This window comes from Macaca mulatta, chromosome 13 (assembly GCF_049350105.2).
Source record: "Macaca mulatta isolate MMU2019108-1 chromosome 13, T2T-MMU8v2.0, whole genome shotgun sequence".
NCBI classification, from domain to species: domain Eukaryota; kingdom Metazoa; phylum Chordata; class Mammalia; order Primates; family Cercopithecidae; genus Macaca; species Macaca mulatta.
The window spans coordinates 117,963,152-117,988,244 of record NC_133418.1 but is presented as its reverse complement, the minus strand read 5'-3'; the positions used below and the strand labels follow the sequence as shown (position 1 = coordinate 117,988,244).

Genomic DNA, 25,093 nt, shown 5'->3' with positions numbered 1-25,093 from the left:
ATGCCCACAAAAGGAGAAAAAACTTTTTCCTGGGAGCCCGCTGACTATACAAAAGACAAAGGCGTTTTTTATGCCAGGACTTGTTCCCTCATCTGAGGGAGCCAGAGGTTTGTGCAAGCTTTTATCTGAATGGGCCAGAGGCTCTCCTATCTGTGCAGCCACAGGCATGTCTCCAGGCACAACACCCTGTGCTAGTTCCCTTATCAGTGCCTGCAGTTTGATTTTTTCCCCAAGCTGCTTTTTAGGTTATGTTGGATGAGGCACTTACCAGTGGGCGGAAGGCTCTCTGAGGACCCTTCCCTTGTTATTTACCTAAGGTAAGCTAATTCCTTTCAGTGTCATCCCTATCTCTTGGTCCTTAAATGGCTCGCTATCACCTCTGAATACAGTTGATATGAAGAGTTAAAGGGGAAAGGGATAATATCCCCTTGACATTTCAGATATTCCTTCTGCTCACATACTATTGGCAAGAAACTAGCCAGTCACCCACCTCTAGCTGTAAGGGAGCCTTGGAAATGCACTAGGAATTCTTGGTACCCATGTACCAAGCTAAATATTACATTACTATGGAAGAAAGGAAGAATAAATTTTGGGGTAACTAATGGTCTATCACAGGAACAGAAACAAAGCTCATCTTGCAATGAGCAGAGCCAACCAAAGGATTACCTGCCATCAGTTTTAGGGTAGGAGGTGCTATTTTACCGAATACTCGTAAGTCATACATACCTATCGGTATATAAAAAGTCCAGGTGTACAAAGAATGAATTACAAAAAGTCTTTAATATTTGTAATGAGGAAATGATATTTAAAAGCAAACAATAGCCCTCCCCTTTCTCTGAAAGCACTTTGACCACAAATTCCACTTAGCCTGCCAGCTCACACCTTTCAACTTCCTTTACCAAAATTTCCCTCCTTTATATCACAATATTAAAAGGGGAACTGAAAAAGCACTTTTCAGACAAATCAATACGTACCCAGGATGACAGCACAGAGTAGTAAACCACAGCAAAGTTTATTCATGTGCAAGGGACATAAAGATACATTAATTGTTTGTTTTTCTGGGCTGCCAGTATAAGCTTTTCAGAATGTTTAAAGTAAATAAAACAAATAATACAGCTAGATACCACATTGCTAAGAACCCTAATGCTATTTATCAGCTTTAAAATACTTTCAACTGAAACCAATTACATTTTAATATATATAGATATATTATATAGAAATTACCTATAGCTCTTTTAAAAATCCTATGACATTAACATGAAACTTTATTAGAATTTAATATTCTATATGCAAACCTGATAAAACCTTAAATTTAATTATTTGGCAGTAATGTCTTCTTAAGAAATGGTAGATAGGATAAAATAATTTACAGTTTTATCTGCTTTTGAACTGGAAGGAATTTTAGGTAATCACCTGGTTCAACCTACTCCCTAAAGCCACATAGCTCTATAATTTCCCCTTCACTCAGCTACTTTTTTCTATCTAAAGATATCTCAATGCGATTTCATATGTAATCATGAGACATTCAAGTGCAAGATAATTTACCAAGAAATCCCACTCCAAGATCCACTGTACTTACTGAACAAGACAAATTAAGTTTGTGTAATGAAAATACACAACAAACATTGCATTTAGCGTTTTGACTCCACTTTTAATTAGTGAATCATAGCTCCTACGCTGAGGAAACATATATTATGTATAGATCAATATAAATAAATTACTGGACTGGCTAAATGAAATGCATCCAGTTCAACGGAAAATGTGCATTCTATTCAGGGCCATACTTTAGATAAAAAAGAAAAGAAATATAAATAAGCAAAATATAATTCAGAGAAGGTTGGTTGCAGTTGGAGCATCTTGGCTTGAATGTCTTTATATATGACTCAGAAGCCTACCAAAAGGGCTCTGAGCCTCAGACACAAGACCAATGCCTTCTTTGTAAGTGTTCCTTACCCAGAACATGGCCCTACAGGAGTGTCCTTGGATAGCCAGGACATACAGACAGCCTCTGCAGGAACACTTGGCTCTAGAATTTGGGACTGAGGGAGATGCAGCGAGCCCATCATGATGAGTGCAACCAGATGTGGAAGAAGCCAATGCTAGGCACGTCACGATCTCATCAGCATGCCAGTGTAGGAGGAGGGGCTCCGGAGCCTCCCTGCTGATCCAGAAGATCTTCTCCACTGCTTCTGTACACCTCGTGCTGTCTGAGTAAGACAGGTCTTCCAGAGATTTGGTAGTGATGAAGTGAAACTTATGTTCCAAGAAGATGTTTACTATGCCAGGAAGAAAGCAATTGCTGGCCTCTCACTGGAACATGATGAGAGGGTCCTTTGTGATGACAGGTCCATCAGTCAGAAGAGGGTATGATGGCTGAAGTAAAATTAAGATGCCTGGTCTCCAATTTTCTGCCACACAACATGCTTGTACAACAGAAATTTGGGAACACTGCGTAACAAATGGTGGATGTAGATGTTTCAAACAACATCTAATCTAGTTAGACATGGCACCTGGCCAGAGTAACTACAGTTCGTTAAAACTATTTTGGATTAGGCTTAATACCGTCTGCAGGACCTTTTCTCTGCAGGGGCTGGCATCAACCACATGGCAGCCAGGATTCTCCATCCGCTGGTAGGACATTTCTACCCTGGGGACAGGCAAAACACAAAGAGTTGGTCTACTTTTTCACACAGCTATTTGCATTAATGTTCGTTTCCTACCATAGCATAAACAGCTTGAAGCAAGCTTCCCATGTCATTTATCTCACTGTAACTAGCTTTGCCCACAGAAGACGTTGATGCATTTTGTTTAATAAATAATAAACGAATAATAATGTTTAATAGCTAGCATTTGTTGAATACCTGTTTTCTGCCAAGCATTAGCATTTTGCATGACTTTTCTCATTTAATTCTCAAAGTAACCTTAGGAGGGAGACTATTGTCATCCCTCTTTTGCAGAGAAGGCAACTGAAGCTCAAAGAATTTAGGTAATTTGTTCAGTGGCAAATTTCCCCCAAGTCTGTGCCCTGAATAATTTTCACACAAGCCAGAGTCCTTAATATATGCATGGGACTCTTCTGATATTTTGCCAGAAATCTACATATCCTTTCCATGCTAGCTAGCCTTCATGTGTATACAGAGTGACTAGTGCCTATATCTTTATGGAATCCTCACAGCACTGCGGTTAAAACAGGGGTGTCGAGGTGGATCGTCTGCACTCACAACTCTGCTTGACTACTTCCTAGCCAAGTGAATTGGTCAAATCTCTTATCCTCCGTGTCTCAGTTTCCTCTGCTGCAAAATGAAGACTGAAACCATACCTCCCTTGCAAATGTTCACTGAAGTTTAATGGAATTAATACAAGTCAACTGCTTAGCACAGTATCTTAACCCACAGCAGCTACCATTATTCATAACATTACTATGTTATGGTAACAGAGCTGTCATTGTTTAGTTAGAGAAAATATTTCTGCTTCAGTTTTTAAAAGCAGTGCTGTAGAACTGATTCTTACTCAGTCATGAGGCAGGAGGGCTGGCCAGACTCTCTTCTGCTGTTGTGTTTATAACTTTCTAATTAAAACAAAAACACTGGCTGCAAAATCAAAGATTTTAATCCCGGTTTTACTACTGAATACTTATGTACATTTAGACAAATCACTTAATCCTTTGAGCCTTAAAGTTGTAAACTGTAAAATGCAGCTAATGTTTTCCTCGCAAGGATGACATAACATCAGTAAAATGCCTGACACACGGGAAGCATCTAATAGGTAAATGTTACTGTGAGCTCATTATCTAGTGCTCTGTGTGATTTTGCTATGACTGGGGAAACTGAGGCACAGTCACTTACTGTCTTACCCAGGTGCAGCTGCTCCTAGCACAGCCAGGATCAGCGGCAGGGTCTGATCCCTAGTCTGATGACCTTTGCTTTAAGATAACAATGCTGCAGACCTGTGGTGACAAGCCCATTGGAAGGGGATGAAGTAACTTAGAGGATGTTGCCTCTTGCATTTGAAAACTGGAAACAGTATCACTTCCTCACAATCCTAAAGCCAGTGCCAGTGGCGCATCTCCCTTCAGAGCCTGCCGCTCACATTGCATTGGGACACCTACTTTTGACGAAATACACTGTTGGCCTCAAGTTCTGCTTCTTCCCTGGTCTTCTCCATGCCCCGGCCCTGGAGCCTCTGCAACCTCTCCTCAGGACTCACGGTGAGCAGCAGGATGAGGTCAGGTTTAAGCAAGTCCTCTGGCCACTGGTATACAGGGTGATGGGCTGGGGGCAGGTGCTGGAGACCCCCACTCACCTCGGTGGCTATGGCATAGGTGGCAGTGCTGTGCCAGTACCTGAGAAGGAATGGGGTAGTGAGTTCTCTGTCTGCAGAAGAAGTCAAAGTAGCATCTGAAAATCAGCAGCCGGGAATGATGAAACCAGGTTTGGCTCTACAGATGGTTTTCTAGTATTGAATAAGTTAAATAAAATTAAATTTTATAAACTAAAAAATGTTATACAATATTGTTTAAAACATAAAATTGACAACAGTAATAATGCAGTGTGTTCTTCACACAGCTCCATTGATGTATCTCAAACTACCATTTAGTGTGGCCTCCGCAATCACATCTTTTTGGTCCTGCTGTCCGAGTTCCTCTATGAAAGAATGGAGGGTGACAGGGGACGATGAACCTGTTTGGCAGTTCATTTATATTTAAGGGCTGTGTCTTGGCAGACTAAAAACCTGGAAAGGCCATGTCAGTTCCTACACCTTCAGTTCTTTGTTTTTTTGTTTTTTGCTCTTGGTGTTTTTGAGATGGAGTCTCACTCTGTTGTTGCTCAGGCTGGAGTGCAGTGGCAGGATCTCAGCTCACTGCAACCTTTGCTTCCCAGGTTCCAGCAATTCTCCTTCCCCATTCTCCCAAGTAGCTGGGATTACAGGCATGCACCACCACGCCCAGCTAATTTTTGTATTTTTAGTAGACATGGGGTTTCATCATGTTGGCCAGGCTGGTCTCAAACTCCTGACCTCAGGTGATCCACGCGCCTTGGCCTCCCAAAGTGCTGGAATTACAGGTGTGAGCCACCATGCCTGGCCAATTCTTTAAAATCCTAAAATTTTGATCATTGTAGAATTGAACTCCTCTCCACAGTGGAAAGTACACAGTGGTGTCCACATAATAAATTGCCTGTGTCACCTGGACTGTGTGTCATTCTGCCTGTGCCCCCCGCCCCACTTGTTTTGTAGATGTAGGTAAAAGCCATCGTAGCTGATACAGCCTCAATCTCCTTATCTGGAAAACAGAGATCATGCAAGGTTTGTTTGCCTTCCATAGTTGTTGCAACCTCTCCTCTGGACCTCTGTGCTTTAAAAAAAACTGTATCACACTGTTACTATAAGATAAATATCTAATTCTTATCAGACACTGGTTATAACTAAAGCCAGATCATTGCAAATTATGATAACAGAATACAGGACAGCACTGAAAAGGACGCAAGAAAAAAATTCACTTGCGAGTTGATCATCCCGACGCCATTCATCCTTCAAAGCCCTTGCTCACCTCCAAAAATGTGCTCTGAGAGCTTTAGGCCACTGCCAGCTTCTGTGAGTTCTGCCTGGGCACCTTCCTAGGTGTTACTTACCCAGCTCCTGTCACTCACAAACTTGTACTTTCAGCTTCTCTGTCAGACGGATTTTGTTCCGCAAGCTCAAAAAAGCCAATCAGGGTCTCCGTTTTCTTTTTCTGGTACGTAAACTATAATTTACACCATGGTCTGCGCATGCTCCAGATTCACTGAATTAAATGCCCATCGATGAATACAGAGTCTGATATCATCTTATTTTTAAAGTCTTCTTTATTGTAGAAAAATCACCAGCAAGAATAGATTTTTAAAGGTAATAGGGGTGATTAAGTCTCCAACCCTAACCACAGTCCCGTTAAAAATTACTGTCTCTCATATTTTTCAGCTAGATGATGGTATTGTCTAAAATGGGTTTTATTAAAATCTTTAAACATGAACAAAACCACAAAGACAACAAATAACTGCTCTTTTCTTTTCATCTGACAAGGTGATACAGCATTTCTTTAAAGAACTAAATTGCAGACAATTCACACACACAAAGACGACAAATCAAGGGAAGAATTAGGGACCCGTTTTCTATAGAGTTCTCCCTAGACAATACAGCTGCTTGTTTTAAATAATCACACCCTTAGCCCATCAATTTCAGACGCTTCCCACTCTTTAGTATTCTCCAATCCTGCCGTCAGGGAAGCCACATTAGTTCAAATCAAAAGCAATTTGCCAACACATACACAGCTCATATTATAATGCTTTATATTTTAATAGCAATTTCCTATTTTCAGGGCACTTCCACACACATCCACTCACTGAATCTTCATCACAACTCCTGACCGTAGGAAGGGAAGGGGCCATGAGTATCCCCACTTAACAGATGAGAAAACTGGGGAACAGAGCGCAGAAATCCCTGCCCGCACACACTGGCCAGCGCTGCTTCAGGATCCGCAGGCGTCCTAGGAAATAATGTACCTCGAAAGTCATACCCTGCTGGGAAAACCTTAGTTTTTTCAGTCCTTTTCAGTGCTGTCCTGTATTCTGTTATTATAATTTGCAATGATCTGGCTTTAGTTATAACCAGTGTCTGATAAGAATTAGATATTTATCTTATAGTAACAGCGTGATATATTTTTTTTAATAGTTTTGATACAGGACTGTATCAAAAAAGATATCAATTTGGTTTGGTTCTTTGTCCCCACCAAAATCTCCTGCCAAAGTGTATTAGGTTGGTGCAAAAGTCATTGCAGTTTTCGCCATTAAGCATAATATCAAAACCCACAATGACTTTTGCACCAACCTAATAATTCTCATTGTTGGAGACGAGGCCTGGTGGGAGTTGACTGGATCATGGGGGCAGACATCCCCCTTGCTGTTCTCGTGATGGTGAGTGAGTTGTCACAAGATCTGGGGGTTTAAAATGTGTAGCACTTCCCCTGGCTCGCTCGCTTTGGCTCTCTCTCTCTCGTGTTCTCTCTCTTTCTCTCTCTCTCTCCTGTTGCCATTGTTTCCTCTTCAACTTCTGCCATGATTGTACGTTTCCTGAGGCCTCCCCAGCCATGCTTCCCATATAGCCATGTGGAACTGTCAGTCAACTAAACCTCTTTTCTTTATAGATTACCCAGTCTCAGGTATGTCTTTATAGCAGTGTGAGAATGAACTAATACAGATATCACATATGATAACATCAGGCACATTAACAATAGGGCATAAACATTTTCCAGGCAAAGCATTCCCATAAACGATCGAGATTTCATATCCTTCTCAGTTCATCCTAAGATTCCACATAACTTGCCAACTTTGAAATTCTTATTGTGTTATCCCCATTGCCATCCCCATTGTCATCCCAGGGTTAAAACGACTCATGGGCCATCACAGTCTAGACTGTAGCAACAGCCTTCTAGCTGATTCTTTTTCCTTTCCTGCCCCTCCCCCACCACACACTTTATTCTCCACATACACTCAGGGCGGTCTCTTTATGGAATATTTCAGACATACAGAAAAGTGTACAGAGAAAGATATAGTTTCAAGAAAGGAGTAGTAGTTCTGTGTCCCAATATCACAAATCAGCTTTTCAGTGACCAGCTTACCCACCAGGAACAAGTGGAAAAGCTAGAGGAGTCAAAATTAAAACCTGCTAATACTAAATGTCAACAGGGTTGTTAGTCACAGGGACTTGACAAACACTGCTGTTGGGAGGGGAGGAGACTCAACATTCTTTCAACCCCTTTAGAATACTTTTTGCAACACCTACCAAACCTCAACAGCCACAAACCCCATGCCCCTGCAGTTCTGTTCCTGGGAACCTATGCAACTGAATGGCATCCATATGTGCACCAAAAATGTATGAAATTTAGTTCACAATAACAGAGACAAATCTTCAAAACACATGTGGTATGAAAGAAGTCAGGTGCAAATAGAACTCCGTATCTAACAAATAGTTGCATCTGTAGGCAGTTTAAGAACAGGCAGAACTAATATATGGCTATGTCAGTTGGGACAGTCACCACCCCTGGGGATGAAATGGGCAATGACTGGGTGGGGGCAGAACAGGGGTGTAGGGGCTGTGGCAGGCTCTCATTCTTCATCTGAGTACAGGTGACTTGGCTGTGTTGACTTCTTGAAATTCCTTGAGATTTACATTTATGATTAATGTTATTTACCAACTATGCCATACTTCAATGCAATTGCTTATGTTTACAAAAAATAAGTAAATCTATGGAGAAAATGAACATTCAAGAAATGTTAAGAAATAATCCAATCACAATCGAAGTCCTTCTGAACTCCTTATCAACCACATTTATCTCTACTTCCCAGAGAACAACTTTCTTAAATCTGCTGTTCAACATCCTTTCATTTCTCTACTCTTTGCAGTATGAATAACTGTGAGTGTATTCTACTGAACATCTTTCGGCAACTTGACATTTTCATTCAACATTATGGTTTTGTAATGTGTGCGCTCTCATGCACTGCACAACATATTTACACTGCTGCTGTATGGTTCTCCACCTTATAAATATGCTGGTATTTATTCATGCTTTCTCCTGTTGATGGGCTTTAGGTTTTTCAAATTTTGCAACAGTATGAAGGAAGCTGAAAGAAACTTTTGTGAGTGTTTCTTCAACAGGCAGGAGCAATCTTCCACTTTGCTACATCTTCTCAAACTGCTCTCCAAGTGATTATGCCAGTATCATATGATATGCTCTGACCAGCATCATATGAGAGTTTCTATTGATCCATATCATATGAGGAAACTTTTAGTTACAGTAGTTTCACCAACTAGATGGGAGTAAAATGAAATCCAGATGAGAGTAAAATGGAATCTCACAGTGACTGTAATCTTTTCACCCCTGTGCCATCGTGATGTAAGTTCAGTATGACCTACTTGTCATATTCTTTCTCCTTTCTTATAGTATTTTTAAAGGTATTTTTTTCTTCTTTTTTTTGTGTTTTTTGTTTTATTGTTTTGGGGATTTTTTTTTGAGACAAGGCCCCTCTTGCTCTGTCACCCTCTTGCTCTGTGATTGTAGCCTTGACCTCCTGGGCTTGAGGGATTCTCCTTCCTGAGTCTCCTAAGTAGCTGGGACTACAACTGGGCAGCACCATACCCAGCTATTTTTTTTTCTTTTCTTTTTTTTTTTTGTAGAGATGAGGTCTCACTATGTTATCAAGGCTGGTGTTGAACTCCTGGGCTCAAGCCCTCTTCCCACCTCAGCCTTCCAAAGTGCTTGGATTACAGATGTAAGCTACTGCACCTGACCTAAAGCTATTTCTTACAGATGAATTTTTAAAGTACATATCAGTTTATGTCTCTCCTTTATCAGAAACATTCCAGTGGCTCCCCAGTGCACTCTAAAATCCACTCTATGCCATGGCCCACAGGCCCTACAGATCTGCCCCAACCTTCCTCTTCCCATTCATCCACAAAGCACCTCCTCATCTACTACGTTTCCAGAATATAGACCATTTTCTAGTTGTCAGATATGTTAGCTTATTTCAGTTCAGTCTTAGCTTCATTCTTGCAGATTCCTCTCTCTACACACTGCTTTCTGTTACCTGGGAATTTTCACATTTGGCTTTTTTTTTAAAAATCAGGGCTCTGACTAATGGTGCTTTCTCAGACAGGCCTTCCTAAACCATATCTAGTGGGAGGTTAGCCATTTTCTAGCACATTACTTTGATTTTTCCTTTTCCCCATATTTATCATGCTTTGATATTGTCTTATCTCATCATATGTATTATTTTATGTATTTGTTCACTTGATACTTTTATTCTCCTAAAATGTTAAGTTTGCTCAATGAAAGTAGGGAATGATCTATCTCATTGTTATGGTTTGGCTGTGCTCCCACTCAAATCTCAGCTTGAATTCCCATGTGTTGTTGGAGGGATCCAGTGGGAGCTAATTGAATCACAGGGGCAGGTCTTTCCCATACCGTTCTCATGGTAGTGAATAAGTCTCCCGAGACCTGATGGTTTTAAAAAGGGGAGTTTCCCTACACAAGCTCTCTACTCTTGTCTGCTGCCATGTGAGATATGCCTTTTACCTTCCACCATGACTATGAGACCTCAGCAACATGGAACTGTAAATCCACTAAACCTCTTTCTTTCATAAATTGCCCAATTTCGGGTATGTCTTTATCAGCAGTGTGAAAATGAACCAATACAGTAAATTGGTACCAGAAGTGGGGTGCTGCTGAAAAGATACCCAAAAATGCGGAAGTGACTTTGGAACTGGGTAACAGGCAGAGATTGGAGCAGTTTGGAGGGCTCAGATGAAGACAGGAAAATGTGGAAAAGGTTGAACTCCCTAGAGATCTGTTCAATGGCTTTGACCAAAATGCTGATAATGATATGGACAATGAAATCCAGGCTGAGGTGGTCTCAGATGGAAATGAGGAACTTGTTGAGAACTGGAGCAAAAGTAACACTTGTTATGCTTTAGCAAGGACACTGGCAGCATTTAGCCCTTTCCCTAGAGATTTGTGGAACTTTGAACTTGAGGGAGATAATTTAGGGTATCTGGTGGAAGAAATTTCTAAGCAGCAAAGCATTCAAGATGTGACTTGGGTGCTGTTAAAGGCATTTAGTTTTAAAATGGAAAAGAGCATAAAAGTTTGGAAGATTTGCAGCTTGACAATGTGACAGAAAAGAAAATCCCATTTTCTGAGGAGAAATTCAAGCTGGCTGCAGAAGTTTGCATAAGCAATGAGGAGCCAAATGTTAATCACCAAGACAATGGGGAAAATGTCTCAAGGGCATGTCAGAGACCTCTGCTGCAGCCCCTCCCATCACAGACCCAGAGGTTTAGGAGGAAAAAAATGGTTTTGTGGGCCCAGGGTCCCTCTGGTGTGTGCAGCCTAGAGACTTGGTGCCCTGTGTCCCAGCCACTTTAGCCTTGAGCAAAAGAGGCCAAGGTACAGCTCAGGCTCTTGATTCAGAGGGGGCAAGCCCCAAGCCTTGGCAGCTTCCGTGTGGTATTGAGCCTACAGGTACACAGAAGTCAAGAACTGAGGTTTGGGAACCTCTGCCTAGATTTCAGAGGATGTATGGAAATGTGGGGATGTCCAGGCAGAAGTTTGCTGCAGGAGTGGGGATCTCATGGAGAGCCTCTGCTAGGGCAGTGCAGAAGGTAAATATGGGGTTGGAGCCCCCACACTGAGTCCCTACTGGGGCACTGCCTAGTGGAGCTGTTTGAAGAGAGTCACTGTCCACCAGATCCCAGAATGGTAGATCCACCGACAGCTTGCACTGTGCACCTGGAAAAGCTGCAGATAACACTAGCCTGCGAAAGCAGCAAGGAGGGGGGCTATACCCTGCAAAGCCACAGGGATGGCACTGCCCAAGACCATGAGACCCACCTCTTGCATCAGCATGATCTGGATGTGAGAAATGGAGTCAAAGGAGATAATTTTGGAGCTTTAAGATTTGACTACCCAGCTGGATTTCAGACTTGCATGGAGTCTGTAGCCCCTCTGTTTTGGTCAATTTCTCCCATTTGTAATGGCTGTATCTAGGAAGTAACTAACTTGCTTTTGATTTTACAGGTTCATAGGTGGAAGAGACTTGCCTTGTCTCAGATGAGACTTTGGCTGTGGACTTTTGAGTTAATGCTGAAATGAGTTAAGAGTTTGTGGGACTGTTGGGAAGGCATGATTGGTTTTGAAATGTGAGGACACGAGGTTTGGAAGAGGCCAGGAAGGGAGTGATATGGTTTGGCTGTGTCCTCACCCAAATCTCATCTTGAATTCCCATGTATTGTGGGAAGGACCCAGTGGGAGGTAATTGAATCATGGGGGCAGGCCTTTACCATGCCATTCTCATGATTGGGAATAAGTCTTACAAGGTCTGATGGTTTTAAAAAGGGGAGTTTCCCGGCACATGCTCTCTACTCTTGTCTGCCGCTGTGTGAGATGTGCTTTTTACCTTCCACCATGATTGTGAGGCCTCCCCAGCCTCATGGAACTCTAAGTCCATTAAACCTCTTTCTTTTGTAGATTGCCCAATCTCAGGTATGTCTTTATCAGCAGCATGAAAATGGACTAATACACTGGTTTATCATTGAATCCTCTGAATTGAGACTAGTCTTTGGCACACAGGAGATGTCCAGTAAGTATTTGTTGAATAAGCCAATGAACAAATGAATGACTGAAAGTATAGACTCATTAATGTCCCCAGTATGCTATTTCCAGCTTACCTTGGCAAGTTACTTTACCTTTCTGAGATCTACAGTTCTCATCAGTAAACTGGGAATAGCATTTAACATTCACCTACCCAAGTTATAGCTCCAGATACTAGTATTATATATGTAATTCTCTACCAATGCCAGTGCTTAGTATAGGTAATTAACAATTCATAAGCAGAATTCCTATTATTATCATAATACAGTTTGACTTAAACACAATTTTTTCCTGGCATATACATGTATGTATACACACACACACACACACACACACACACACATTCTCTCTCTCTCTCTCTCTCTCTCTCTCATATATTAAGGAGAAAATGCCTAATTCAAGGTATCTTTATACCCACCTGTCTACAATCACAGGAGATTTGGCAGATTCTTTAGCTATTTCAGAGGCCACAATATAATTGCCCAAAGAGTAAAAAGCTCTTCTAATGATAGTTGGTTCATCATCAAAGATTTTCCTCCACTGGCCAATGCAAGAGGGTGGTGACTTTAAGAGGACAGCCTTAAGCGAATCTGCAACTGACTGGGTCACCGTGGTTTTACCTGTGGATCATACACAAAGTATATACGTGTTAACTACAGCCCAAAAGTTAATATTGACGTAGAAAGAGCACAGACACTCTCTCAACCTGCAAATCAAATGAGCAGACTAAATAACTGGATTCTTTATAAAAAGCTATAGACCCATAGGAAGGTAGGATTCCTCTGTGTGGTATTAGGACACCTGGAGGAAAAACTCTCGTTAGTGATCAAATCTGATATTGGGAGTCTAGATACAAGAGCCCCTTTTATGTGTGACTTTTATTCCCAGCAGCCCAGCTACTGCTTACCCTCTTACCATGTTCCCCACCCTGAAGACTTTCTCTCGTCTTACTGTCTGTAGTTGATGAACCCACAGCTGGCATCCACAGCGACTCTTCTCGCCCCTCCTCTCTTTCTACCTTCTTCATACCCTGCTTCCACTTCTGTGCAATCCCTTTCCAATTTCCAGGCCTGGTTCTACCACTCACTCCTGTGCTTGCCCCTTTGGGCTTGGCCTTTAGAGCTTTTGTATCTGCTTTAGGTTTCAGCCTTCTCCTCAAAGGCACTGGTCAGGCCTCACTGACTTTCTGACTCCCCCTTGCACAACCTCAGGTGACAGATTAGCCCCTTCCCAGAGCCCATCTCACAATTCTCAGCTGCTGCCTGGAGCTCAGGACAGGTGGTGATGAGACGATCTACTCCAGCAAACTGTGCACTAGTTTCTCTGAGCTCCTACTGTTTCAATTTATTTATAAGTTTCTCTATCACATACTTAACACTTTATTGCCAACTATCTATTTTCTTTTTTTCTTGGGTTATCAGGATGGACCTTAACAGTAGCTACCATTTCTCAGTGTCTACTAGGAGCCAAGTACTCAGCACGTTATGCTCCTAATTCTCCCAGTGACCCTGCAAAATAGTTATTATTCAATCATCTTACAGAGGAAGAAACTGAGCACTGGAGAAGTTAACAAATTTACCCAAACTCACCCTCCTGGCAGGCCTTGGTGCAGGATGCAAATGCAGGGCCTATGAACCACTAGCCTATGTTCTTTCTGCCACTCTACGCTATCTCCTTGTAACATTTGTATGTGTGGATGCTTGTGTTGAGGCAGAATTTTTATATCTCCTGTAATCCCACCAAATCTAAATTAGCTGTGGGTACAAAATAAATGATCAACAAAACACATCAACTGAAGGATTGATGGTGTTACAATTCCCTCTGCAGCTGAAAGAAACTATGACTGGTCCTGGGCACAGCCAGTACACCTGTGTGATGACAGCTGGTTTCCCTGAAGGCCAGGACATGGCCCGATCCTTCATATGGAGCCAGGATGGTCAACATGGGCCACATCTCCCTAGCTGAGTATACAAGTGCCTCTATATGGAAATTGCCTTTTATATTATTAAAGGTCTGTACCCCTCAAGTTTACACAGGAGGAGAAACTCCTGTGCTGAACCACTCGGATGCTAGTTCTCCAGCATCAACCCTCCCCTTGGTGTGTCCTGGGCCACAGGAGCAGCACTTCCGCCCCTTTTGTACTTTGGGCTAATGTGAGCACACATTGTATTTTGACCTCAGTTTGACAGCTCAGAAGGCTTTTTTTCTTCCATTTCCTAGTTCTTCCACATTTTGCTCTAGAAGAATCTCTGAATTGCCCGTGGTTCCTGGACACATCACCCTGGTTCAAACCCCTGCACCTTTGCCCATGCTATTTCTTCTGTCTGGAGGATGCTACCTGCTTTCATCACCTGACCAACTCCTATCTGTACTTAAAATACAATCCAGGTATCACGCACTCCACCCCACAAAGCCCCACAGAAGCCAGATTCAGTGCCCTTCCTATGTTCCGCCAGACCACTGAGGGTTCGCGCCCACACATCATGCTGCTTCATATTGAAGGTCTTATTCATCTCTGCATCCCAGGGCCTGCCTAGCACAGGGCCTGCCACACAGCAGGGGCACACAGAAGGCTCCATATAAAGTTTTGTTTTGTAGGAAGTATTTCTGTTTCTGCACCTAATCAGTTAGTGTCATTGCCTATAACTAAAAGGTAATATTATCTTACCCGTGGCATCCAGTCCTTCGATGGCAACAACCTGGAACTTTCCTTTCTGGACCTGTTTTGGGCACTGGTCAACCAGGTCAAGCACCGCCCGGGCTTCAGGAATAAAGGAGGTACACTGTAAAACAACGTCTATCCATCAGCAATGAAGCCAGGGGGCTTTTGCAGAAATCACACCTAAATTGCTGAGCACAACATTATAGGCCTAAGTTATACTGAGAACCGTGCCAGACCATGGAAATTCAGAGTATTTGATGCTAGGATGGACTGGAGTGTTTTATTTTATATTGAGTAGCCGAGGCTCGAAACAGCTGTCCCTGTCTGGATCGCTCGGTGGCATGCAGCCCTCACTGAGCAGCTCTGAGAAAGGCCAGGCAAGGCACATCATTAGTGTCCTGTGACACAGCAACATGGAACTACAGGCCCACTGGGAACACAGTGTCACAAGAATGGGAAATCAGCTACACAGTGAGCTGGAGACAGCAGTCTGCATCTGCAGCATGTCCTCTCCTAGCCACTCAGGAGACTGAGCAAAAGAGCCAAGCACGGCAATCACAAAGCCAGCAGAGCAGCATCCCTCTGGGAATTTCCAGTTCCTCAATGTGCATTATCTCACTGCACGCTCACGGCAACTCACAGCAAGGCTCAGACACTTATGTGCTTGCTCTGAGCAAGGCAATCTTTTAAGCGCTTTACAAGTATTCAGTTGCCAATCTCAGTGATAGCTTTGAGGTGGTGGTTGGGGATACTATTATAATTCCTAGCGTATGAATTAAGGAAACTGAGGCAGAGAGTTGAAGAAACTTGCTCAAAGTGACACAGTTAATAAATGCCAGAGTTTAAATTTAAATACACGTGGTTGATCTTGCACTCTTAACTGCTCCACAACGCTGTCCCGTAAGCTTGGAAAATATTCCCAAGATCCATGGGGCATCCTCAAGGGTCATCTGTGCCACAGGAGGAAATCTGCCTAGCCTGCGATCAGAAACAATCTTCAGTCTCTTTCTTTGAGTACCTGCTGTGAGTCAGATGTTTCCTTAATCATCAGGACAACACCGCAAGGTGGGAATTGTACAAGTCAAAGGGTCAAACTTAGAGTAGTTGAGTAACCTGTACAAGGTTCATGGCCAGTCGGTAGGTAAACACTATTTAAGTCTAAATATCTTTTTTTTTTTTTTTTTTTTTTTGAGACGGAGTCTCGCTCTGTCGCCCAGCCTGGAGTGCAGTGGCCGGATCTCGGCTCACTGCAAGCTCCGCCTCCCGGGTTTACGCCATTCTCCTGCCTCAGCCTCCCGAGTAGCTGGGACTACAGACGCTCGCCACCTCGCCCGGCTATTTTTTTGTATTTTTTTACTAGAGACGGGGTTTCACCGGGTTAGCCAGGATGGTCTCGACCTCCTGACCTCGTGATCCGCCCGTCTCGGCCTCCCAAAGTGCTGGGATTACAGGCTTGAGCCACCGCGCCCGGCCTAAGTCTAAATTTCTTAAACCGCCTAAACTCATGCATTTTCTTTTTCACCCCAAGATCCTTGAATGGTGATCATCAGCAAATAAAATTACTTCCCAGCTGACATTCTTTTCCCTTACTCCCGGCAACCCCTTTACTCCCTCTGCAGTGCTGTTGGGATGCTTTGACAGCAAGCATCGCGTGGCCTGGTGTAGGTCTATGTTCCGCATCAGGTTGGAAGATCCTTGCAAACAAGAATCTTGAAAGAGTTGCCTGGCATACAGGACACCTTCCCTACCTGATTTGCGAACGGAAATAAACAAACCACCCAGGCAAGAACCGGCTTTACAGACCAGCCTCTTGGTCCAGTTCTCTGGTCTGAAGGGTTCAGATGCCACGCTGGGCGCTGGAAAGGGACAGAACTCTTACCTCCTCCAAAACAGCCCGGGCGGCTTCCCGATCCGGGAAGACTACGGAACTAGGCAAGTCTGGCACCACCGGGTGCAGCGGGGGCTCCGGAGCGGGCACGACCTGTGCGCAGCCCACCTGCAGCCGTCTGCCGTCTTGCACCTCCCAGAGGCGCTGCCACAGCTGGCCACGGGGGTCGGCCTCGAACTCGCCCAGGTGCGGGCGTGGTGCCTCCTGGCAGGCGCCCAGCAGCTCGAGCAGCGCTTGCCGGGTGTCAGGGCCATCCAGGGGGTCGCGCAGCAGGAAGCCTTGCTGCGCGCCGGCCTGGCCGACCGGGCAGTAGCAGAGCAGCCTGAGCAGCTGGCACCGCTGGAAGGGGCCGCGACGCAGCTGGTGCAGCAGGCGTTGGTGCAACCGCGCCGCCCGGACTCGGGCCCCGCAGCCGGCGTCCGGGGTCACCGGCACGCACAGCGAGTAGCTGCGCTCCGGGGGCCCCAGCAGCGCCGCCAAGCGGGGGTCGGGGGCGTCTGCGTCGCCGGGGTCATCGGCGCCCAGGGCGAAATGAGCCAGGGTGCAGTCGGGGAGCTCCAGGACGAAGCGGCGAGGCGGAGCCATGGCCCCAGCGCAGACCCCGCGCCGCCCGAGCAGCTGCCCCGAGAGTGGCCGGCGCAGAAGCGGGCGGGCGAAGGCCATGGGCGTCTCAGCGACACCGCCCTCGGCCCCGCCTCAGAAAGGAAACCCGGCGGGAGCCAGGCGTCGGTGGGAAATGAAACCTGGCGGGAGCCAGGCGCCGGGGGGAAACGAAACCGAAGCGTTGCGGGGAAACGAAAGCCAGAGGCCCCGGCGGGGCAGGAGCCCTGAGGCTGGCGCGCTCTTCCGGCCTCTCCTCCTCGCCGCGAGATTTGCGCGATAAACAGCCGGCGCTCGGGAGCAAACGCTCGGCCCCGGGGCCCCAGGTGCGCGGCGCCGCCGGCCTGCGCGGTCCCCAAGCGCAGGCTCCCGGGGCTGACACCGAATGAGGCCCTGTGTCCTCCGCCCCAAGGTAGCTCCGTGTGCGTTCTGCGGATGGCTGGCGGTCCCGACCCTGGTTTGAGTTGCTCCTCTGCGGCATATGCCGGGTGCATGGAGGGGGTGGGGGTGCACGCGCGAGGGACAGAGGGACAGAGAAGTCCCTTCCCGGTGTAACTGGCTCTTAAACGCCCACGTGCAGGCACACTACTGCCCTTGGATGACTGACCAGGCCCTGCAGACCGTGGGCCCCCTCCCCGACCTCAACTCCTAGCTCTGACCACGCTTCCCCGGGGGCCCCTCTAATCCTGCAGAGCTGCTTTCCTGCGGGAACAGGGCGCAGTTCTGGCTCTTCCCTCTCCTGTATCTTACCTCACTTGTTCACTCACTCACCTGTGCACCCACTCACCTGTGTACAAGCTTTTCCCTCTTCCTGGAATTGCCCTCTCCTTTTTGCTGACTCCAACTGGGAAGTGTCGCCCAGATTGGCACCTCGAAATCGCCTTTCATCCACCAAATTGAAGTTTCCTGCACTAAGGTGAAGTGTGTCAGGATAGCACCCTCTGCCTGCCACAGTCCAGCATCAGCACTGTTGCTGCCCAACAGTGTAACTGCCCGACAGTGTAACAGTGTTTGCCCAGTTATGTGGATATTTTATTCTGTGTTTACTCAGTAACTGATGGCTTTTAAAAATGATGTCAAACAAACCAAAAACAAACAAAAGGATAATATTCTCCAGGGAAACTCTCTCAAAAATTTAGAATTGAGACAAAGATTGAAAACATTAGATGAGCTGAAAGCAGTTATATTTTTTATGTCTTAATAATATTGGACTTAAACTTGGGATTATGTTTAATTCTGAAAAAAAGTACTTTTAACAAATGTGAAATAGAGATAGGTGGTTGGAGTGTGGGTTCATAGGCTAAGAAGAATTAGGAGTTTAAAATTTTTTAGCTCTTGGAGAATAGAATAATTTATCAGCAATTTCACTTTTGGACGTTTAGCATGTGCGAATGGTTTCACGTGTATGTAGTGTATGAAAGTAAGAGTCTCCCAGCCACTCCCTTTTCTTCTCTAAGACAGTACTGCATCCTCAAGCCTGCTGGGCGTTTTCCCTATGCCATCCACCTCTCTGGATGTATTAGTCTATCTTGGCTGCCATAACAAAATACCACAGACTGGGCAGCCTAAACAATAGAAAATGTATTTTCTCAAAGTTCAGGTGGCCAGAGAAGTTGGAGATCAAGTTGCCATCAGGGTTTGCTTTTTCTGAGGCCTCTCTTTCTAGCGTGCAAATGGCCGCCTTCTCTCTTGTGTTCTCACGGCACCTTTCCTCTTTACGTGCATCCTTGGCGTCTCCTTGAAAGTCCAATTTCCTCTTCTGGGAGGGACACCAGTCAGACTGGATTAGGGCCCACCATAATGTTCTCATTTTAATGTAATCACCTATTGAAAGCCTTATTTTGAAATAAGTCATACTGTGAGGAACTGGGGATTAGGGCTGTAATATGAATTTTGGGGGACATGATATAGCCTATAACCCTCCACATATGTGGGTTAGTAACCTCTCCTGTATCCCCCACCAAGGCTATTTGTATCCTCGGACTTTAACACTCCACAGTCCCTTGCCAGTGCTCAGCTCCCACCACGGAGCACCTAGAGGGTAAGTAGGAAGACTAGCTTCTTCCTAACTTTTCTCTGAGCCTCCAACTGGAAGAAAACCTGACATACAGTTTGCCAAATGAAGCGTCCTATCTTTTTTTAATTTAGGTTTTCCTATTTTTCACCTACCTTTGCCCTGCAAAGAGATGTAAAGTTAAAAACACTGCAGTATCTGGGCTTAGTCCATATTATATAAGTGTTGAAGATGTTGAAGATACATCTTCATTCCTAAAGAAACATTTCTGTTAGATTTTCAAGCCCCTTCAAATCTGTAGGACAGAGACTCTGAGAGCCACAGCTGGATGTTTATATTGGCTAAGCGTGTCTGTAGCAGCCCACGCTTGCACGTGGAAAGGAGAGAAGCTGCAGGCTGGGAAGATACTTCAAAGAGGTGTCCTTCAATGAATGAATAGCACAGCTGTATCATAGGAAAAGCCATAATCTTCAACATTTACAGTATTAAACAAGAGAAAATGAAACTTTTCTAGCCATTCTGCTCCTAAGAAAGAAATAAATGGAACGGGAGAATTAAAAATATAAATAACAATTAATAAATAATAAAATGAAAAAATAACATTTTGAAAAAGAGCTTAGTTTTTGAAAACATGTCTAAACAGATGTGCTTCTAGGTAGTTTATTCAATTGGAAAAAGAAAGAAAATGCAAATCAGAATAGGAATAAATGAGATGAGAGAACCACAAGTTGAAAAGGATGCACAAAAGAGAATATTACAAACAATTCCACATTCGTAAAAGTGAATATTACAAAATAAATGACCAGCTCAGAAAATAAGAATTAATAAAATGAGCCCAGGATAGAGTGATGACTCTATAACCCAAATCCTAGGCTAGAAGTTAACAAAAGGGCTAAAAACACTGAGCAACTTTCAGAGATCAGGTCTAAGTAAATCATAAGCTGCATGAAAAGAAAGTTTATAAAAGCAATTTTCTGTGCAAGCAGGTTGGCTACAATTGAAAAGAAATTGTATATGAGTCTTTCTCAGGATTAAACTTTGATGTTAAAAATACACTGATACAGAACTTTAAAGTTTGGTCCCCTGTATTAAAACAAGGTTTTCTTAAAATACTGATTTGGTCTTAGTAAAATTGCAAGAGTAATTTTTAATTTGCAAATCTGTTCCCTTAATAGTAATCCTCTAAACTACAAACAGTTTCTGTTTCTGGCATATTTCCTCCTGAGATCTATATAATTTTCCTGTTTTCAGGTTGTAAATGCAGCTCTCTTTCTCTTGGTCCTTGAAAAGGTAAATTCTTTTTGCATGGCCACATGATAACCATCTCCTTCAACCTTTTTGTCATCTCCTGTAACTTTTTCTCTGGTTCTAACACTGCTGTCATGGCCTGATGCTAAAATGTTTATTTTGAAGTTCTAGAAAACCAAAGTTTTCCTTCATTATAACTTGATTTTACACTCTTGGCTTTTCTTGGTGTGTCTGAATTGTTCCATGTAACCAGGAAGCTTCCTATGTTGTTCCTAAGAACCAAGGATTTCCATGTTCAAGGTACTAGTTTTCTTGTTTACATTTCTCTATAATAGCATACGCTTAGAATTCTGGATACATTCTTTCTGTGCCTGATTAAATTCAAATACCCTTTGCATCAGGTTTCACTTTCAGGTTATGCGAATGGGCTTTCCATAAGGAGAAGCAGTCATACTAAAGGAGGTTTGTTTCCCCTTTACCTATTAGATAACTGGTCTAGTAAGCTAAGAGTCTGTGTTTTACTGAGATAATTCCTTTGCTTCATGTTGTTTTTATTAGGCTTTTCATTATTTAGGGAAACTGAACTTTTAAAAAAGGTAGGATTTTCACATCCATGTAAATCTGTATTCTTTTTGAAGTCTTCTGATTATCGCTTTGTTTATTTAGCAGTGATATATGATTCTGTATATATAATCAAGTATTTTGAACCTTTTGACACCTTTGGCAGGTTTCCTCAATACCAAAACCCTAAATTAGGACTCTTTGATCTTGTAGAGATACTAAATGATTAGACTTATTTGGCAAATCATATGGGAAGCATATCAAATGAGAAATGGTATTTAACTCCCTTTAAGTTATATTTATATAAATATGTTACTAATATGTGTTCCAGATTGCATGAGATCTTAAAATTCCGAGATGTTATATGATATGGTTTAGATTTGTGTCCCCAGCCAAATCTTATGGTGAAATTGTAAACCTCAATGTTGGAGGTGCAACCTGGTGGGAAGTGATTGGATCATGGGAGCAGGTCCTCATGAATGGCTTAGTACCAACTTGGTACTGTCCTCAGGATAGTGAGTTCTTGTGAGATCTAATTGTTTAAAAGTGTGTAGCACCTCCCCCCGACCAACATCTTTCTCTCTTGCTCCTGCTCTGGCCATGTGAGACATCTTCTCCCACTTTTCCTTCCGTCGTGATTGTAAGTTTCCTGAGGCCTCCCCAGAAGCCAAGCAGATGCCAGCATGATGCTTCCTGTACAACCTGCATAAGCATGAGCCAATTCAACGTCTTTTCCTTATAAATAACCCAATCTTGGGTATTTCTTTACAGCAATACAAGAATTGACTAATATATCATAATATGTGTTATCAGTCTTGAGTATGATTGTTTTGTTAAATGATTGTGTGCCACAAAAATATCTTAATTTTCTTTTAAATTTTCTTGCAATTATTTCTACATTCTTTCTAATAATTTCCTTGTAAACTCTCATCAGAGTTTTGATCATGGCTGTTCTGGATTTTTCTCCTCCACAATTATTGTTTTAAATTCTTCCCTAGTAGCATTTGCAATCAGCTATAGCCCAAAATTACTAATTAAAATTAAGGAAAACAAATAACTGAAAGTGAGTAATTGATAAGGATAATTTTATGACTTTTATTTAAAATGTTGGTTCTAAAATATTTTTTCAGATTCAAGAAATTTTTCTTTCATTAGCTATGGTTTACAATAATTTGGTGAAGTATACTTTTGTGAACACAAGTGGAAGCATTTACGTTTCTCCCTACTTGAGTCCTCCAAAATTCAGACACTATTTGTGAGCATTCTTTACTGTATTTCTGTAAGTTCAGTAAACATCTGCTCTCCCTTTATAAGCAGGATACTATTGGAAATACTGATTATATTACTAGGCTTTGACTGAAAAGTCATATTTAAGAAGGATCATAAAATGCCTGGCTTCAAGAGTTCCCAGCCTTATAGTGAATGCATAAAACTTGTCACTTCCTGGTAGGCCCAATAACCTTAAGACCCTAAGTAAAATCTAAAGCCTGCCTTGATTTGGCTTCTTAGTCTCTAGAGGTTCTAAAACCTGAAAGTTCCTGTATGATTAATGTGGAGGAAAAAGTCATGTTCTTAAGAAAAACTAACATGCACCTATTATTAGGTTAAAGCCCTGTGCCCTGTTTTCAAGTTCTGGTTTTCTACCTGTAGACTGGACTGGATCCTGAGTTCTCCTAATTTCCTACAATATCTGGCTACAATTAAATCCTGATAAAGTTTACCAGCCCTCTTCCCTCAAGCAGAACTATAGAGCCTCTCAGGACATTTCCCCTACTCGAATTACTCAACTAGGGGAATTAGGTATTAAGATTGGAGAAAACTCATCAGAGCTCTGGTCAACACTGGGGCTACTCTGTCCATCCTTAACCCCAGCATGCTTTCCATGGACCCTCCCCAGGGTTCTGAATTCATCCAGATGGTTGGGGTAGCCAACCAACCTATGATGGTTCCTAATCTTCACCTATCCTTTTCCAACTAGTACCCCTCATGGGCAGTTGTTTTTCGTTCGGGCTTCCACACACTTCCTAGGAAGGGACTTCTTAGAAATATTCCAGGCCCGTATTTTATTCTCCCAGAAAGGAGAAATAATACTTGAGTTATCCTCACCAGGAGATTGTGCCACGGAAATACCTTTTCCCAAATTCCCATCTATTCAGTTATCCCCACCAGCACTACCTACCCTGTTCTCTAACAGTTATAATCCAACACTGATGATAACTCCTTAGATTATGAAAATAATAGTTGTTGATACTCTCAAGGATATAATTCATCTAGAAGAGTTAACCCTAGAAGGAGCTAGATTAGGAAGGTTTTTTGGGTCCCAATTTAAACTAGATTCTGCTTGGAATTCATAAATGATCAGAAACCCTTCCTGAACTGTTCACAGAATTGCCTGCTCCACCACCCAAGCGATCAGAGTGCAACAGAGGTCCATAGACTCCCTTGCTCGTGTGGTCCTAGACAAACACATTGCTTTAGACTCTCTCCTCCCTGCACAGAGTGATGTTTGCGCTGCTGCTGCCACTTTCTGCAGGGTAAATACTTCCAGGCAGGTTGAATTGGGAACATGTAAGATCTTAAGGTTAGCCAAATCTCTGAAAAACACCTTCAAAAAGCCTCCTGGCTGGACTTCCTAGGTTAAGTTTCTGATCTCCAGGTATTTCCAGCTGGCTTCCGCTGCAGTAGGGTCCCTTCTGCATGCCACCCTCCAAGTCTTGATCCTCTTCATGTTTGGGCTAAGCATTTGGCGCCTCTTTAAGATTTTCCTAGCCTATTTTAACCGATGCCTGCAAGAGACCCCCACTAGAATCGTGCTGACCTAACCTTTGAGATTTCAAACTTTCTCCAGCCAGAAAGGGGAACCAAGTTAACCCAAAAGAATTTGACTCAAATTTAACAGGTACCTGTATGCCTCTCATGATCACACGTGTATGCAGAAGTGAGATCTAGCAAAAAGTGATTTTCAATTGTGCAAGACCATGGCCTGAGAGTTTAAGAAACTTTGGGCTGAGATTTCAAGGACTTGAGATATAGCTACTGTTGAATATTTGGTAATCATTAAGCAGACAATTTTGCAGATGTTAAATGTTAAGTTAAACATGTTTAATGTTTTATTTTAAGTAAAATAAGTCATTTCTGTTTCAATTCAGAATATGACAGTATCAGAATAACAGGAGCTATCCCTAACTGAACACTTAAAGTTTGCCAGGCAAACTTCATTTCTCTGGATTTCTCAAAAATTGGCAGTTTTACTCTGCACAAAAATCGCATGAGATATGCGGCTTTGCTGATAAAGAAATGGAAATCCAGAGAAATGAAGTCACTTACTCAAAGTCACCCAGCTACATGATTTGTGGCTCTGGAAGTTCAGCTACTAGGACTCTTCCAGCTTTCTACAGGTGTCATGAAAGCACAAGACCACACACACACAGCTCTGATGAAAGACGGCTAAAAGGAAGATTTCAGTAAAAAGGTCAACAAGGCTTTCTAAGAAAACTGTAAAGATAAATAAACGATGGGTCGCAGTAATTCTCACCAACTAGGAATCATCTTAGAAAAGCACTGGATTTCCTCTAACTCAAAGCATCTATAAAAAATGATATCAAAATACAGGAAGATGTAAATACCTAAATTCTAACACTGTCACCTTGCATACATTAGGCTGAATGGCTAATGGACTAAGACATAAATTCAATTTTTGTTCCATGCGTTTTTACTGTGATCTGAAAGGGGTCTTGAGGTGAATGATCCTGTACTCATCCTCCACCAGCCAATCAGTCTGTTTATTATTTGGCTCTAAAAAGAAACTTTTCCTGAGGACCCCCCCCCCACTATGATGGAGCAAAAACTATTACTTGGCTATGTCAAGAGAAAGCAATGCAACAAGTACAAAGCGTGCTGATCAATGCACCTGTGTCTATCTCTATCAGACAGAAAGCTAGA

At 43.1% G+C, this 25,093-nt stretch overlaps 2 protein-coding genes across 3 annotated transcripts in view; one reads left to right on the top strand and one right to left on the bottom strand.

The window, feature by feature from the left end:
• Nucleotides 1-993: 993 nt before the first annotated feature.
• Nucleotides 994-17,590, bottom strand: CMPK2 (cytidine/uridine monophosphate kinase 2). 2 transcript variants are annotated; one of them, XM_001099309.5, is made up of 5 exons: nucleotides 16,720-17,590; nucleotides 14,847-14,961; nucleotides 12,597-12,798; nucleotides 4,109-4,342; nucleotides 994-2,647 (listed from the first exon to the last, which is right to left on the bottom strand). In XM_001099309.5, the coding sequence occupies exons 1-5, from the start codon at nucleotides 17,389-17,391 to the stop codon at nucleotides 2,524-2,526; spliced, it is 1,347 nt and encodes a 448-aa protein (XP_001099309.1). In that variant the 5' UTR covers nucleotides 17,392-17,590; the 3' UTR covers nucleotides 994-2,523. The 2 variants fall into 2 exon arrangements, with proteins under 2 accessions (XP_001099309.1, XP_077814851.1); XM_077958725.1 differs by lacking the exons at nucleotides 994-2,647; nucleotides 4,109-4,342 and adding an exon at nucleotides 6,312-6,520 and having other exon boundaries at nucleotides 16,720-17,588.
• RSAD2 (radical S-adenosyl methionine domain containing 2) overlaps nucleotides 17,010-25,093 on the top strand; it is a 34,806-nt gene continuing 26,722 nt past the window's right edge. The window contains exon 1 of the mRNA XM_077958546.1: nucleotides 17,010-17,740. The gene's annotated coding sequence lies outside the window, so the exon portion shown is untranslated. The remainder of the gene's footprint in view (nucleotides 17,741-25,093) is intronic.